Source organism: Dipteris shenzhenensis, chromosome 21 (assembly GCF_047967505.1).
Source record: "Dipteris shenzhenensis isolate YYH24624 ecotype China chromosome 21, Dip_SZ_1.0, whole genome shotgun sequence".
NCBI classification, from domain to species: domain Eukaryota; kingdom Viridiplantae; phylum Streptophyta; class Polypodiopsida; order Gleicheniales; family Dipteridaceae; genus Dipteris; species Dipteris shenzhenensis.
In genome coordinates this window covers 19,606,227-19,622,222 of record NC_141616.1, presented here as the reverse complement: position 1 = coordinate 19,622,222, position 15,996 = coordinate 19,606,227, and the positions used below count along the sequence as shown (strand labels likewise).

The 15,996-nt window shown below is 42.4% G+C and overlaps 1 protein-coding gene across 1 annotated transcript in view; it reads left to right on the top strand.

The window, feature by feature from the left end:
- The first annotated feature begins 13,275 nt into the window (after nt 1–13,275).
- Nucleotides 13,276–15,996, top strand: part of DGL1 (dolichyl-diphosphooligosaccharide-protein glycosyltransferase 48kDa subunit family protein) — a 37,396-nt gene continuing 34,675 nt past the window's right edge. Inside the window, exons 1-4 of the mRNA XM_087392804.1 lie at nt 13,276–13,502; nt 13,594–13,704; nt 13,821–13,957; nt 14,048–14,173. Of these exons, the coding sequence (XP_087248930.1) occupies nt 13,325–13,502; nt 13,594–13,704; nt 13,821–13,957; nt 14,048–14,173 (552 nt within the window). The 5' untranslated portion in view covers nt 13,276–13,324. The remainder of the gene's footprint in view (nt 13,503–13,593; nt 13,705–13,820; nt 13,958–14,047; nt 14,174–15,996) is intronic.

Sequence of the window (15,996 nt, the reverse complement as noted above, 5' to 3'; positions counted from 1 at the left end):
TCTTTCATCATGAGCATGGAAATTTGGCTAGTTGTCCAAAGTGTGGGAAACAACGATATAGAGATGACTTGCAGGGTGAGCAGATACCGGTAAAGGTCTTGAGACACTTTCCCATCATTGCAAGAATACAGCACATGTTCCGATGCGAATCCATACCGGAGTTAATGACATGGCATGCATCTCATTGGTCCACTAATGACACATTGAGTATTCCCACAGATTGTGCAACTTGGAAGCACATAGACAATCAATGGCCGTACTTTGCTAGGGAGCCCTTAAGATATTTATCATATTTAGGGGGACTATAGCCTCAAGCACCTTAGGATCATATGCCGCCATCTATATTCCTACCTTCTTGACCATGTCTATGGTTGCAAGCATGTGCATCCAGTTATGGGAGAACTCGAGCTATCGCAATGGAGCTACCAGTGTTTGTCCCAATCCTCTTCTACATCTTTCTTGTTGCAGCAGGCTTGGAACATGTTTACGAAGGTGGTCCATTATGTGGTGTCAGACTCAACCACGAATAGGTTATAGGGTGGGCCTTCTAGGTCTGAAGATCAAACCTCATAATTTGCTCATCTTTGTGCAGATAGATTTGGTTGGAGGAGGACCAGTCCTGTATAATGCATAAAGGGCCTTCCTAGTAAATGTTATAACCATCTAGTTGGCCATGGAAGCCCATAACGACAAACCATACATGGTAGGTGAGTCCAAAGCTCTTGATCTTGATGTCCCTTAGCACTCCCATTGGTTGAGCTTTCACTACATCCACAAGCTTGAATCCCAGATTGGTAATCTCAATCTCAAGCCATCCCCACCTAATCCAGTGCTGTTTGGTGACCATGCTCACCCCTGCACCTCCACAAAAGATTGTTGTGGCATCCCTTTTTTTAGTTGATCAGGATCATAGCATTGGTGTTGTCACTTTCAAAGTAGTGGCCTAACTTATTGACCAACATTTTGAAAAGATTCAGCTCCTCCACGAGGGCTTCTGGTACCTCAATGAGCACCTCTTTAGTGGTGGCCATCTATCCATTCATCCAATCAGAGAAATCTCTCTAAAGGGTGGGATTCCCTCTTAGCAGGGTTGCAATCAACATTTTCACCTCTGTGGACAGGAATGTGGCTAGGCTGACCACATCTCAAGGTTGGCTCTCAGCCTAATGATTGTGGCTCTTTGAAGTTATAGAAGGACATAGGGTTCTCTTCTGCAACCTGATGCCATGTGGGATCCTCTTCGACCATTTTGTGGCTTCAGAGAGAACATCCCACTAAAGTGCCACACAATCGTTCCTCATCCATGCTTTCTAAGATGGGAGAGGCTTAAGGGGCTCTATTAAGGGCTTGTAGTTTAGATGGATCTTATATGTGCCCTTGCTAGTCTTGATCCCTTGCTCAAATTTCTCTTGATAGTCTCATACCAGTTATTGTGCCTCAGCAAGGCGTTGTTTCTCAATAGAGGGGTCGGGGTATTCACTATGACCCTTAGGGGTTTGGCTTTTCTTATAAGCTGGGACCCCTCCTACATTATCCTTACCATTAGGCCATGGATTAATCAGATTTCGAACTGACAGGGTGTGTCCTCGAGAGGTGAAAATGGACACGGTTGTTGTGTTCTCATCAGATCTGCTCTAAATAATCACTCTATCCAATCCTCTTCCTACTTTAATAGCACCTATATGGTTCGTATCCCTAGGTTGGGTTGTGGCGATTTTATCCTTCTTGTCTTGCTTACAAAGTTTCTTGCTTAGACCTGTGGCCTAGGCCCTCTTGATAAAATTTAATAACACCGAAGTGACTTGGCCCCTCTCAATACTAAATTGATTAATGCTGGTCTTAGGATCTATGGCCATTCTTGTGGTTCTTTGTATTTGACAAGCCTTGTAGGTCCACCCCATAGCCCTAACAGAACGTGGTAGTGGTGGTTGTTGCATGGAGGGGTTGACCATCCTTGGAACACCAATCCCTTATGAAGTGAGGTCCTTGGCATTTAAAGCAATCCACCGGTTGGTTGGCTAGCACCTTATAGAGAGACTCTCTCGCTTGGTGTGGTCCTTGACATGTATAGCACTACATAGTGGGTCTGCACGTCAAGGTATTCATATCTCGTGCTCTTTGAGTGGCGGGAGCCGTTTGGTACATCGGGATGTATTGTTTGTCTTGCATGATGTAATGGCTTATCTGGATGGGGTATGGGGGACTCTCATATTGCGAGGAGTCACTTACCATAATCTCATTCCTCCCACTCATTGGGTGGCTCCTCCATGATTAGTTGGTTCCTAGGAGTAATCTAAGGTGGTGGGAGTTGAGGGCCTATAATAGGCAGAGGAAATGGGAGGTTTTGAGCCTTGTATTTCTCTTGGTCGATAGAGGGGGACTCCTTAAATAGCCAATTGAACTAATTTGATAGTGCAGGCAAGGTCAAGGGTTGCCTTTGTTGATACATTGGATGGGGGATAACCTTAGGATAGTGACACTGAGATGTCTCATGGTTCCCCATCAAGCACAATAGGCACAATAGAGCGTCGACCTAGCCCTAAGGCGGGGGCACTCATTAGTTGAATGGTTTCCCATGCAGAGACCACACCACACATTATCTCTTCTAGGGAATAGGTGAGGATTTCTTGGACCTTCCCTTGTCAATCCGCACTTAAGTTGTTGGGCCACTTGATTCAAAAGGTCGGTGGCCACCTCATCTATATTTGCACCCTTGCTGAGTGGAGTTGCCTCCTTGGCTTCACCCACACTTACGGTTTTACTACTATGGGACACATCAGACGAAGCCACCTGTGACTTTTCCACGTGGGCCTTGTCTTTCATGTTGTCATCTAATGATGCGGGATTCAAGGTGAAAACATGGTCATGAAGCTCAGCATCCCTTAGTCCAATGACAAAGGGGGCTTGGCATTTTGCAAGTAAGTTTTTGCGAGTTTTGCGAGTCTTAAATGAATTTTTTCTATAGCTCATGGCATGCCATTAAAGATCGTATGGTGTAGAACTCTTACAACCACCTTGATCTCTAGCTACAAGTATTGATTTGACTCAACCATACTGATTTTTTTAAATGGGAAAATTTAAGTAGAACTATGCATTTAGCATTGGGAGAAATTTAAAATACTATTTTATGCACAACTTGTACTCTTACATATAGAGGACCCAATACAAACAAACACATCTCCCACAAAACTAGAAATTATAGATGTTCAAATATTTGACCTATGGATGACCATCGTTACTCTGCACCATTGGTACAATTTCCTTGGAACAACACAAAACTTGAACTATGTTGCCAGAGGGGTATAAATTCCTTAGAAGAAACAAAACTTTTGATACATGCACAATTTGACCTCTTTCACACTAGAAATGAGCTCAAAAGACCCAAAAACCTTGAAAACAATTGCAAACATGGCTACCTTTAGATGAAACCCCAAAATGCCATCTGAGATAAAAGTTTTTGGCACCCTGTCTTTATAGCTCGCTGGTGAGCTATTGTTTCAGCTATTTATGCTTGGCTCAACCACGAATGCAATGATGCTTGGCTACTACTTGCTTGTGTTTATAGCTTAACGGGTGATCTATTGATCCAAGGTATTTATGATATCTTGTCCTCTAATAAAGCTAGCTCCATGGTTTCCATTGAGTGTTTCCTATGTTTATGGAATATATTGCCTAGTTTTATTCTTATTTATACCAACATGGTGATATGCAAGAATTATAACTAGCCACTAGTTATAAAATTCACACATAAAAATACTTGAAAAACTCGCAATGAGCGTGGCAATAACGCTCACCTCTAATGAGGCTTGCAATAGGAGTTCAAACGTTTGATTCTCACAGTATATTCTCACAAGGACTCATTTTCCTTCTACTTTACCTCATATAGTTGGTTAATGGGGCTCCACCTGGGACCGCTAGGGGCAAACCCCAATTGTAAATGATTTTTTGAGCGTATCCTAGTTAATTTTCTCTTGAGGACTTAGAGCCCTATACCATTGGCCTGCCTTACCATCGAGGCTCATCCTGAATGCATTGACCTTATCCAAGTCACCTATGTCTCCAAAGGTCTCATAAATTTGCTCGAACCTCTCCACATGGGACACTAGATCTCGCTCTCCTAGGAATTTAGTAATGAGCTTAGAGATGGTCATTGGTGACTGGTCTACTCCTTCAAGGGTTGGTCTTACTTCCAACAAAGGTTGGTAGCATGGCCCCCCTTCCTAGTGCTTGCACTAGAATCCTAATAGCCTCATAAGTGTGATGATGAGTATTTGTAGTGCAGGAGGGGTTGCTGGTGGGGCTGGTGCAATACCATAGTTAGGTGGCACTAGGGGTGGATTATAGAAGGTTGTTGGTCGTATATATGCTGCAATAGTGGTTCCTAGCCCATTAGACCGTGGAATAGGCACTCATGGTGGGCTTGGCCTTACTTGCTGCATCAGTGAGGGCTTCATTTAGGCAGTTGGTGCCCCAGGTCTCTACTAGCTATTCCTATGATTCAACACCAAAAAATAACAAAAAACAAGCTTCAATCACTGAAAATGCTTGAAAGATGAAAAAGACAACTTCTTTGTTTCCACACTCAACTCTCTCACTTTTCCACTCACACTTCACCTATACTCCACAATCAAACATTCCTAGTTAATTTAGAAACATTGAGCAATGGGTAGATAATGAGGGAAAGCTTATATATTGCAAAAGAAAACCTTAAAATCCCCAGAAATGGTGCCAAAAATTAGTAGTCTGACGGTGACTCATGTGTCATGGGGATCTTGAAGGAATGCAGAGAGAACCTCTCCTACTACTACTCCTTGTGGGAGCAATAATCCAAGCATGAACCATCCTACAGTATCATTCCTGAGACTCACGGATTGTTGTAACGTGTTTCCACACCAAGGTCGATTTCTTATTATCTTTCTCTCATCCTCTCTTTCTTCTCCATGCTATCTTGCAAAATATCTGGCTGCTTGCATAGACTATTAACCGTGGCAGTTAACAATGTTCCACTAAATGTCAAGGCTTAATTAAGACTTCAATATGCAATTGATACATATCTCATGTGCATAAGATGAGATAACGGGACAAGTCACTTCATATCAAATTTGGAATAAATGTTAAGAAACTTCATATACAACTAAAAAAGATGCTTCATTTGCATAAGATTAGACAATGAGAGGGATACCACATTGACTCTTGAAAATTTCAAGAATAGATAAATAAATAGGAATATGTATTCTCCATAGTTACGACTACAAAAGGAAAATGGAAGACGTATCAATATTAAGTTGCCATGATGCATGACTACATGCAATGCATGCACGTCATGAATACATACATACACACCTGTGCATGTGTGTGTACACACACGTGCATGCATGTATGCACATGTGCATGCACTTGCACGTGCACACGTGTGTGTGTGTAAATAGCAAATACACATGCACACGCAACTAGCAAATACACAGAGACACTCCTCTTTGTAGTAGAGAAACTAGCAAGCAAATACCCATGCGGTCACCAAACTATGTCCATATGCAGTCGGGAGCCAGTAGCATGCATCAACCAAGTTAATCCATGCATGAGCTAACTGCAAGTAACCAGTGTTTCTACAGTGTACAACACGACCACTACGGGACTCGCATGGCTACCCAATGCATTACAAGAGGTAAAAAAAGGAAGCATGCAATACGCGAGGCAGACAAAGGTAGTAGAAGAAGGAACATATAAGCAATAGAAGATGGAGAAGGGAGGTCAGGTTGCAAGGCTCGTGCAAGGCCAACCCAGTGTACATGCAAGTCAGCTAGTTGCAAGCAAGAACATAAAGCACCCACGTAGACACCAAATAAGAGTTGGAGTAGAAGCTAAGTATGTAAAGCGTTGAAGTTGAGCTATAAGAAGGTGACAAGCATCCCAGCTACATAGTAAGTAGGAAAGCAAGGCAAGTGACCACCCGAAAGGTGCGTGAGTCATAGAAGAGTGCCATGCTAAGTGGCAGAATGCAAGTAGTGTAGGAAGCTTAGTATCACCTACGAGGAGACAGGCTACAAGAAGCTCGACTGGCAACCAGCTACAAGAACTAAACAAGTGAAAGGCTAAGGCTTACAAGTAAAGAAGAGTGGAGAAGAAGCCATGAGTCAGAGCGGAAGGAGAGAAGTAGCACGCAGAAGAGTCACCATCATGACAAGTAAAACTAAGGCAAGAGAGGTCAAAGGTGGTGCAATAGCAGACAATGGAGCCTAAGCTATGTATGAGTTGGAGTAGGGACATCACCAAAAGTCCAAAGCACTAGTGGCCAACGGGAGAGCAAAACCAACAAAGTGAGCCCAAGGATGGAAGCAAAATCTATAAGACTCAAAAACACAGAGAAGTAGCCCGAAGTTTTTATGCCTTCGTTAACATAAGTTTGAGCAAGGAAGAAGCTGCGGGACACCCCAAAGCAAACCTAGCCGGACACGAAACTAGCGACCAAGAAGATAAACAAGCAAGAACTCCATAACCATGTACAAGCAGACTCAAAGATACACCACACATGCATGGAAAATCAAGAGCTTTAGTAGATGTAGAACCATGAATAGAGAAGAAACCATAGAAGCGTAAACAATAAACTGAGTGGATAGTGTAAAAAAATGAAAGCCAAAGTAAGCCACTTACCTACGACACCACCATAACAATGTGTTGGTTTGAGGGGGAGGCAATAGTCACACTAAAAGCCCAGAGACACAAAGCTGCCAGCAGCAGTGAGCACACATAGGAAGAAAGACTAGTTAGAATGGTAAGGTCGGCTAGCAAGGAAAAGAGAGAAGGAGACAACCAAGGGAGGTGATGAGGATGTGGCTACCACGAGCACCCAACCGATGCCACTAATCATAGTCATGTACATCTAATTACAAGGAGATTTCACGTGTCCATCATAAAGCCAAGCCTTATCTAATCCCACCATCACGAGTAGCAAGGTCCCTAAATAACTCAGTAAAGTACAATAATATATGCATATATAAATAACTATTTAAAGTGACACTCAACACAATATAAACATAGAATAATAAGATAAACAACACAATATAGACATAGAATTATAAGATAAACACTGCAGCCTATGAGAGGATCAACTAATACACATAGGCATTATGACACAGTGTATAATTTAAACCAATACTAAGTTGGGTTTAGGAAGGGAGGGGGGGAATGTTAATAACTAAATGTCAATAACTATATGAAAGTGTGTGTGTGTGTGTGTGCATGCACGCGTGTACACACATGAAGCAAGATGAATACTCATAGAAAATTCTAGATGAGACCCACAAATGTGGTGACTTCCAAAACCTTGATCATCTTCATTGAACCAAGGACTAGGAACAATTCACAAGAAACTTAATTTGAAACTTAGCACTTAGCGAGCTCACGCCTAAGCACACATTTGAGGGATTTGTCCCTCTTTCTTCTTTTCTCCTCCTTATCTCCCTTTCCTATTTGTTCTTCTCTTCGTCTTTCTCATTATGTCCTTCTCTCCTACATCTTTACACATTGTGAAAGGCAAGCAGAGAATGTTCCTTTCTCTTTCTCTCCTCTTTCCTTCCTCCATTGAGAATGGAAGCTACAATATGTACTGGGGAAGTGTGTACACAAAGAATGATAGAAATGAGCAAAGATTGTGTACACAAAGAGTGGTAGAATAGACATGCCTCACAATAAAATCAAAGGTGTGAATAACCTAACAGGCTTCCTAGTAGGGCTATGACCTTCCAACAAACACTTGGGAAGGTATTGCATATCACAAATTATTGTTGTCTAGAATGTGTGTAGAAAATGATAAAAAAAAACATCTCAAAAGAGATATAGAAAGTATTTCAATGTAAACTTTCTTGATGATAATTTCATAAATGCTTCAAAACTAACAACTTGAAACACCCCAAAAATGACATGGACTTGTGGAAGAGATTACACAATTATCCATATGATTTTTTGGTTAGTCTACAATGCAACATCAAAGATCAAATCAGTCATTGAGCATGATTGAAGCTATTAAGCTGCACAACATCTGAGTTAACGTGTAGTGCAACATTGAACTTGGAATGATCAGCATTCATGCTTTAGTTTCAACTCATAGCCCTTTAATGGAGGAGTTTCACAATGCAACAAAGGCTTTTGACAACATTGAGCATTAGCAAATCTATCTTAGGAGAGTTCAACAAACAAGGACCCAAGCATTTCCCCATACCATTGCCGTACAAAATTTGCATCTGAAGAGGATGCTCTTGCTGTTTAGAGTCTTGTGGGCTAACTTTCCAACTTGAAGCTGATCCATGATTTCTAAATTCACAAATTTCCTTTCCAAAAAAATAAGGAAAAGAGGCCAACTTGATCCATTTTTCCAACACTTTTGTTGTCTCCTCCTCCTCATCAACTTTGTGAAAAAAACAAATTATAATGTTCAAAAACCTAAATAATCAAATTCTCACCATTGGAAACCATTTGCCCATATGATCACTATTTTCTCTATATTTGTTATACATCTAAAACTAAGAGAGGCATGATACTAATAGAGAATGCTATCATAAACTAAGAATATGTTCTTTAAGGGACTATGTTGGAACATAGTTCAAAATTTATATCAATATTTTATATTTTAGCTCAACAAGTTTGATTTGATTCTAAAGCTATGACTTTCCAAATTTAGAGCACCCAATTGTAGGAGATATGAACCAAAAAGTGTGAATATGAGATTATGCCCCCCATCGAACAAAAAATGGAAAATCGAATTAGTTAGTCCCCCCCCCCTTCAATGTTGTGACCCAATTAAAGTAAGGTAAGCTAAGGTCCCTTAGTAATGTTGTGATTAAGATTAGCCTTAGGTCCTTATTAATAATTCATGTTGGTGACGATTGCAACACATTTAACGTCTTCGAGCCTTGCGATTGCAAGAAAGGAGGTAGGAATCTTAATACTATGGACTACTACTACCCATAGTCTGATTGAGCAAAAAATGAACATGAGGACAAAGGTCCTTGTCAGTAGTCATGTAAGGGGAAGGAAAAAATAGCCTACTCATTGCAAGTTGCTGCTTTGGTGACAGTGATGAGGGAGTTCCAATGGCAGATGTTGGTGATGTTATGTAGACCATGAGGCTCCTTGCTCGTTAAACGAACGTCCCAGGTCATAGTTGAATGAAGATGAGAGCCTTTCCCTAATAATGAAGGCAAGAGGTGACGTAGAGCCAAGTCCAAGCACAAACTTCCAAAGTTGAATGAGCAGGAGCTCAACACCATCAATGTTGGTAGAGGCACACTATGTATTGAACAATGCAATGCATCAACCACGATAGATGCTCATAGATGGATGATCATTGATAAAACATCGAAGTGAGCTTTGAAGTATAATAAAGTGTGAATATGAGATTATGCCCCCCATCGAACAAAAAATGGAAAATCGAATTTGTTAATAATTCAACTTGGTGACGATTGCAACACATTTAACGTCTTCGAGCCTTGCAATTGCAAGAAAGGAGGTAAGAATCTTAATACTATGGACTGCTACTACGCATAGTTTGATTGAGCAACAATGAACATGAGGGCAAAGGTCCTTGCCAGGAGTCATGTGAGGGGAAGGAAAAAATAGCCTACTCATTGGAGGTTGCTGCTTTGGTGAGAGTGATGAGGGAGTTCCAATGGCAGATGTTGGTGATGCTATGTAGACAATGAAGGTCCTTGCTTGTTAAACGAAGGTCCCAGGTCATAGTTGAATGAAGATGCGAAGGAATCGCCTTTCCCTAATGATGAAGGCAAGAGGTAATGTACAGCAAAGTCCAAGAACAAACTTCCAAAGTTGAATGAGCATAAGTTCGACACCATCGATGTTGGTAGAGGCACACTATGTAATGAACAATGTGATGCATCAACCACCATAGATGCTAATAGATGGATGATCATTGGTAAAACCCGAAGTGAGCTTTGAAGTATAATATTATGGGTAGACATTAGTGTTTCGCCTTGCCCCTCGTATACGTTCATGGTGTTGACCCCCTCCGCCCCCCTCTCCCTTTCCCTCAACCCCCCACCCCCCCTTCTATTTATATAAAACATCAACTTTCACAACCCCCCATTGCTTTTTTTTTGTTGATGTGGTTATGTCTCATTATAAACACACAAAAGGTATAAACAAATACATTAACAACGACATAAGCAACACATATGGAAAACTATAAAAAAGAGAAACACAACACATAAACAGGTAGGGGGGACATAACATATTGGGGGGACATAGGCAGATTTTGGCAGCAAGAAGTCTCATTTTGTTTGATGCGGTTATGTCTCATTATAAACACACAAAAGGTATAAACAAATAGATTAACAATGAAATAAGCAACATGTATGAAAAACTATCAAAAGAGAAACACAACACATAAACAAACATATTGGGGGGACATAGGTAGATTTTTGCAGCAAGAAGTAGTTGCAAAATTCAATCAGGGGGGGGGGGGGGATAATTGTAAAAATTCAATGAATTAATGGCTCCCTTAATGGAATATCAAATTAATGGGGATACATAATTGCAAAAATTCAACTAATGAGGGTACATAATTGCAATAGATTTAATCATCACATTTCCCCTATGTATGTCCCCTCATTTCATTTATGCTTGCATAAACAAGTATAAAATTTAAATGTATTTCATTATGTTTTGCAAACATGTGTGAGATTCTGAAAAGAGATAAGGGGCGACCTAAAAAACTAGTGTCCACAAAGCCTTCAGCCACTGCCAAAGTTTTTGAGCTTAGCATCACAATAGGGGTGGGAGACGTAGATTTAGGATTGAGCATCCTTCTTGATGTCAACAGGTTCTTGTAGTTGTCTGGCCTTGCCAATCTTTGTTTAGTCGAGAGGGGGGTACACTTTACCATTCAAATGGTATGCCGCATTGCTATACACAAGCATTCAAAGTGTGAATAGATTCATTTAGAAGTACATACGTTGGGATAAAAAGCATGCAGTTGGCGGTGTGATCATTTGTACGAACCTAATGCAAAAGAAATTGCATGCATTTCATGGGATGCTGGGGTATTGCATAAAGGATCTAGGTTAATCCCACTACCAAACCATTTTTAGTGCCAAACTCGGATGGGCTATGGGGCAGATGATGTGAACAATTGCATCTGTCTGACTAGCTCATATATTTTTGAGCAGGAATATATGTATTGGAAATACGAGACACGATGTAGACTACATATATCTTTTGATAAGTGTCTTCTCAAGATGCTTCGAGATGGCAAGTGCTATCCATTTGTAGCTTGGGTGACCTCGTTTCAAGGAAGGGGCATGGATCCTATACGCATATGATGGTCCATGGTCTCACCATCTTCAGTCACTCCCATCGGTATTAGCAATACTTTTGCCCACTCTGACATGCTGCACACACAATTGCATGTTGGTTAGCACATTAGATGGCCCGTGCGTGCTGCACCTAGGTACTTTGACATTAGGCCAAGACATTTACCATTGGTTACTAGGAGGGATGGTCCTATTAATGTTCTGATCTTGTTCCGATCCAAAGGATGATGATGTACGGATGCTTTATGGATTCACCAGGATCAAGCGTCAAGCCATCTATGGAGCATTTGCGGATCAAGGCCATCATCCTCATGTCGATGTCCAATGATGATACTAACAACAACAATCGATGCCATATGCATGAGTACATCCCCTTGGTCACAGGTTGCAGCAAAGGGGATAAACATAGCTTAGATTTTGCTATGATAATGTAATGTTCTATTAGTTTTTACACAACATATTTATGTATGGGCATTATGGCTTCACAAAACCGCATCAGAATTCAAATGGTTGACAGCTTACTGGGTCTATTTAAATAATTTGAAATAATGTGATATAGGTTCTATTTAATCAAAGTAAATTTATGTAACAATACTTTTTAATCAAGTATTGCAGTTGCCTTAATGAATGTCCACTTAATTAATGTGAATTTACAAAATGTAATGCAAATTGGTTTTTTGCAATGGGATTTTTATACAAAAAAAAAAGGGTGGCTTTGGTGTCATGCTGAGTTCTAAATTGAGAGTTATAGATTTTATAATAGAGTTAAACATAAAAAAAGCTAGCTTCTATTATAGGTTGGTTAGACACAAAAAAAAAACTCAAATGGCCTGCCCTAGAAGGCGTCTAAGAACACGTGGCACGACGTAGCAAGGTATACAGCGAGGTATGCCTTGAAATAGAAAGAATTGGAAGGAATATAAAGAAGAGAAAAAGAGGGAGAAAATGGTGGAGAAGAGAGAGAACAAGCACTCGCATCCCCTCCCCCTCGCTCCTCACACCTCTCCCCCCCCCCCTCAAACCTCCACTCACACACTTGGGTCGGGCCGCCTACGCAGCAACAATGACTCACAAAACGATCGATGGTGGCACCTGTAGCGACGACGACCCGCCCTTCGACATCTCCCACCAACACCGCCTGTGCCTGCCTTATCTCCAAGTGGAAAGAGAGGACAAGCCAAAAAGGGGTTTGACCCTCAAAAGCTTTGAGACTGCAAAAAAATCAAGGTTCTAAAGCCTTGAGTAGCCCTTTAATGCATTCATAGAGGTAAGTCGCCTGCATCATTTAGGAAGGTGGTTAGTAGTCCTCCAATTTCATTAGTTACATAAATGGAAGAGCACCTCCTCAATACTATGTTGTTCTTCACAATCTATATAGATATAGACCTGCTCCTCTTATTTGGTAACCAAATTTGATATAGATTAGATGTGAAGAAACGCATGTCCCTGAAGAGCGGAGTAGGCAACCTAAGGCGGCGTTGCTCCATAATCCTTGAAGAAGAGAGAGCTTTTCGAATAGTGAACCATATCTCCTTGCTGGGTTGAGAAATGGTGTTCGTGTGTTGATGTATTTCGTTAGCAACTTTTATTTGATGGATCAACATAAGATGGGGCCCTCAAACTTTCACTTTTCCTGGTCGTCCATACCTTGGGTGGCCTACCCGAGCCGGACAAAAGCAAATACGACGGGCAATGACCCCTTCACACCCTTCCCTTGTGTGAACCCTTCCTCCCCTTGTGTGGACTCGTGTGTCCAGGCCTTGGGCAGCCTATCGAGGTGAGACGAAAACATTTAGAGAGGGCATGCACGGTCCGGTCACCATTCCCTTCTCTGGGCCTCTTCTGACCCACTCTTTTTGTGGGCCCTCTTGTGACCCAACTCTCAATGGTCACTAATGACCTAAGTAACACACACACACACACACACACACACACACACACATAAAAATGTAGTGATTTAAGCCTGCATTTGAGCTTGAAGGTATTTTGAAGCTCTGGCCATGGCGATGGCAGCTCGAGCTGTGGCTATGGCGATGCTGCCTCTCCTCCTCTTCACCTTCCTCCTCTTGCCTTCTTCCCTTTGCCTCTCTCCAGACCTCTCCAACCGCCGCCTCCTCGTCCTCTTGGACGACCTCGCTCTCAAATCCTCCCACTCTCTCTTCTTCAAATCACTTTCCGGTAACCTTTGCCTTCCAATTTGTCTTCTCCTCCATTTCTCTGGTTTAATTTCGATACCTCTTTGACCTCTCCGCCCTCTGATTCCCTGCAGATCGCGGGTACCAGCTGGAGTTCCGGCTTGCCTACGACCCTACGTTGGCCTTGCAGAGATACGGAGAATATTTATATGATGGGCTCATTCTGTTCGCCCCCTCTGTCGAGGGTGAGTCTCCTTTTCGACTTACGTTTGATACTATCACTGGCACGGGCAGGCGGAGACTGTATAAGAGTGACGAATGGGCGGTTCAGGCTAAACCTGTTTATGTGAGACGGTTTCAGGTTTTGGAGGATCCGTGGACGCTGCCAGCATTTTAGAATTCGTTGACTCAGGTCGTGATCTTATACTGGCGGCAGATGTTAGCACTTCCGATGTCATACGCGACATTGCGAACGAATGCGGAGTGGAATTCGACGAGGTAAATTCTGAGACTGCGCAATTTCTGGCGCTCTCTGAAACATCTAGTTTGTCTTGCTGTTGGAGATCTTATGCTTCTTTTATTCTGCAGGACCCAGAAGCAGTAGTGATAGATCATTTGAACTTTGCAGTAACCAAAAGCGAGACCGAGCACTCTCTTATAGCGGGCGAATCTTTCATTGAATCGAGCGTAATTCTGGGTAAAGAAGGCATCCAAGTAAGACCGACAACTGTGTAGGTTATGCATAGCACTGGGAAAAGTCACATTCACATCCGTTCAATGTTTAAAACTTAATTATTTCAGAACTGTGTGAAAGAAAAAGACTTCATTGAAGCTAAGAGCTTGCATGAAAGCCATTTTCTTCAAAGCTCACTAAGGCCGTTATGCCAGGTCTGCACTGGACATGGGTGGAATCACATTGTGTAGAAAAGGGGTCAGGGACAGATTAGAGAAACGGGGATTTAGGAGAGGAAGGGAGAGAAAGGAAGGAAGGAGGAGGGGTAGGAGAGAGAGAGAGAGAGAGAGAGAGAGAGAGAGAGAGAGAGTAGGCTGCAAGTAGGAGGAAGGACGAGGGAGAGTAGATAGATTAGACGTCACCATCAAAGTGTACAATGAGTGGTGGATGGGGACTTCTATAGTCCCTCCACATTTCCCAACTAACTCTAGCTGAAGGGCCTCAAAATTACATGTGCTGGCTGCTACGCAAGAGTGTTGGGACAGCAAGTGATGCTGATCAGCCTAGTAAAAGATAGGGGTACTCCTAGACAATATGCTCTGGCTGCCATGAGTGTTCATCCTCTGGAAGTCCTTTCCATCTTATGAGGTATTCAATGTAGAGCTGCCATCTATGGATGAGGAGGATCATATCCTCTATGTCCCCAAGCGCATTGTGGGTTTCAGAGAACAAGTACTCTGCAACAGAGTATATAGTATGTGCACATGCTGATCTACATGGGTTTTCAGCAAAGACACATTGTGAATCTTGGAGGTGCTTGGTAGCTCCAATTGATATGCAGCCTCCCCAATTTTGCGGATGATCGTGTAAGGGCCATAATACCCTTTGTGTTGGTATTACCCCTTAATGAAGCATAATGATTTTTGTGGAGATGTAAATGCTCATAATCTCCTTCTTGTCCTCTTTGGGACTGCAGCCCACCAAAAATCTGGGACAAGTGTCCACCTTCCACTGTAGGCCGCGGGGGGGGGGGGGGGGGGGGCTGCTGAGCCTACAAAAGAAGGCCTCTCCCCTTCATTCCCTACATGAAAATTCGTCACTTTTCTTCTCCCTCCTTTTGGTTGATGCAACAGAACCTCTCCAGCTGGTGCAGCCAGCTTCTCCCAAGGCCATTCTCTCACCTCAGCAGCACTTTCTCTCTCTACAACAGCACACTCTCTCTCTGCATTCCAGCCCCTCCTCTCCAGAAATCTGCCCCCTCTCAGCTCTTCTGGAACAGCAGCAGCATCCTCTCTCCTTCTCCTAGCTTGGAGCAGCCACAGCCGCTTTCTCTCTCCTGCTGCAGTCTTTCTCTCTCTACTGCAGAATTTCTCTCTCTATTGTTCCAGCCCCTTCCCCTTGCAGAAATCTGCCTTTCTCTGCACCTCTGGAACAGCAGCAGCTCTTCTCTTACATCCCTTCCCTTGGGATCAGCATTGGCACTCTCTCTCTACAGCTATCACTCCATAAAAGCTTTCTCTCTGTAGCCTACAAGCTGCTTTTCTAAGCTGTTCTCATTCCAGCCCCATTTCCACACTCTCCTCACCCAAGGGAGCTTCAAAGCCATCAAAGACTTCATCTACAAAAGGGTCAAGTCATGAAGGGAGTCTGTATTGTCAAGTTTATCTCATTTATAGCACTATTTCATGTTGTTTCTACTATCTTTCTAGAAACTAGTGCTTGCCTCTAATGTTGGATGTAAGCGGTGATTGTTGCAGGCTTCTTCCTTGTGGATTGGGCAAGCCAAGAGTTGAAACTTGAGCTTGGAGTCCTCCTTTCTGTTGTCTACCTTGTACATATTCTCTTGAGTCTTGTATCTAGGTCC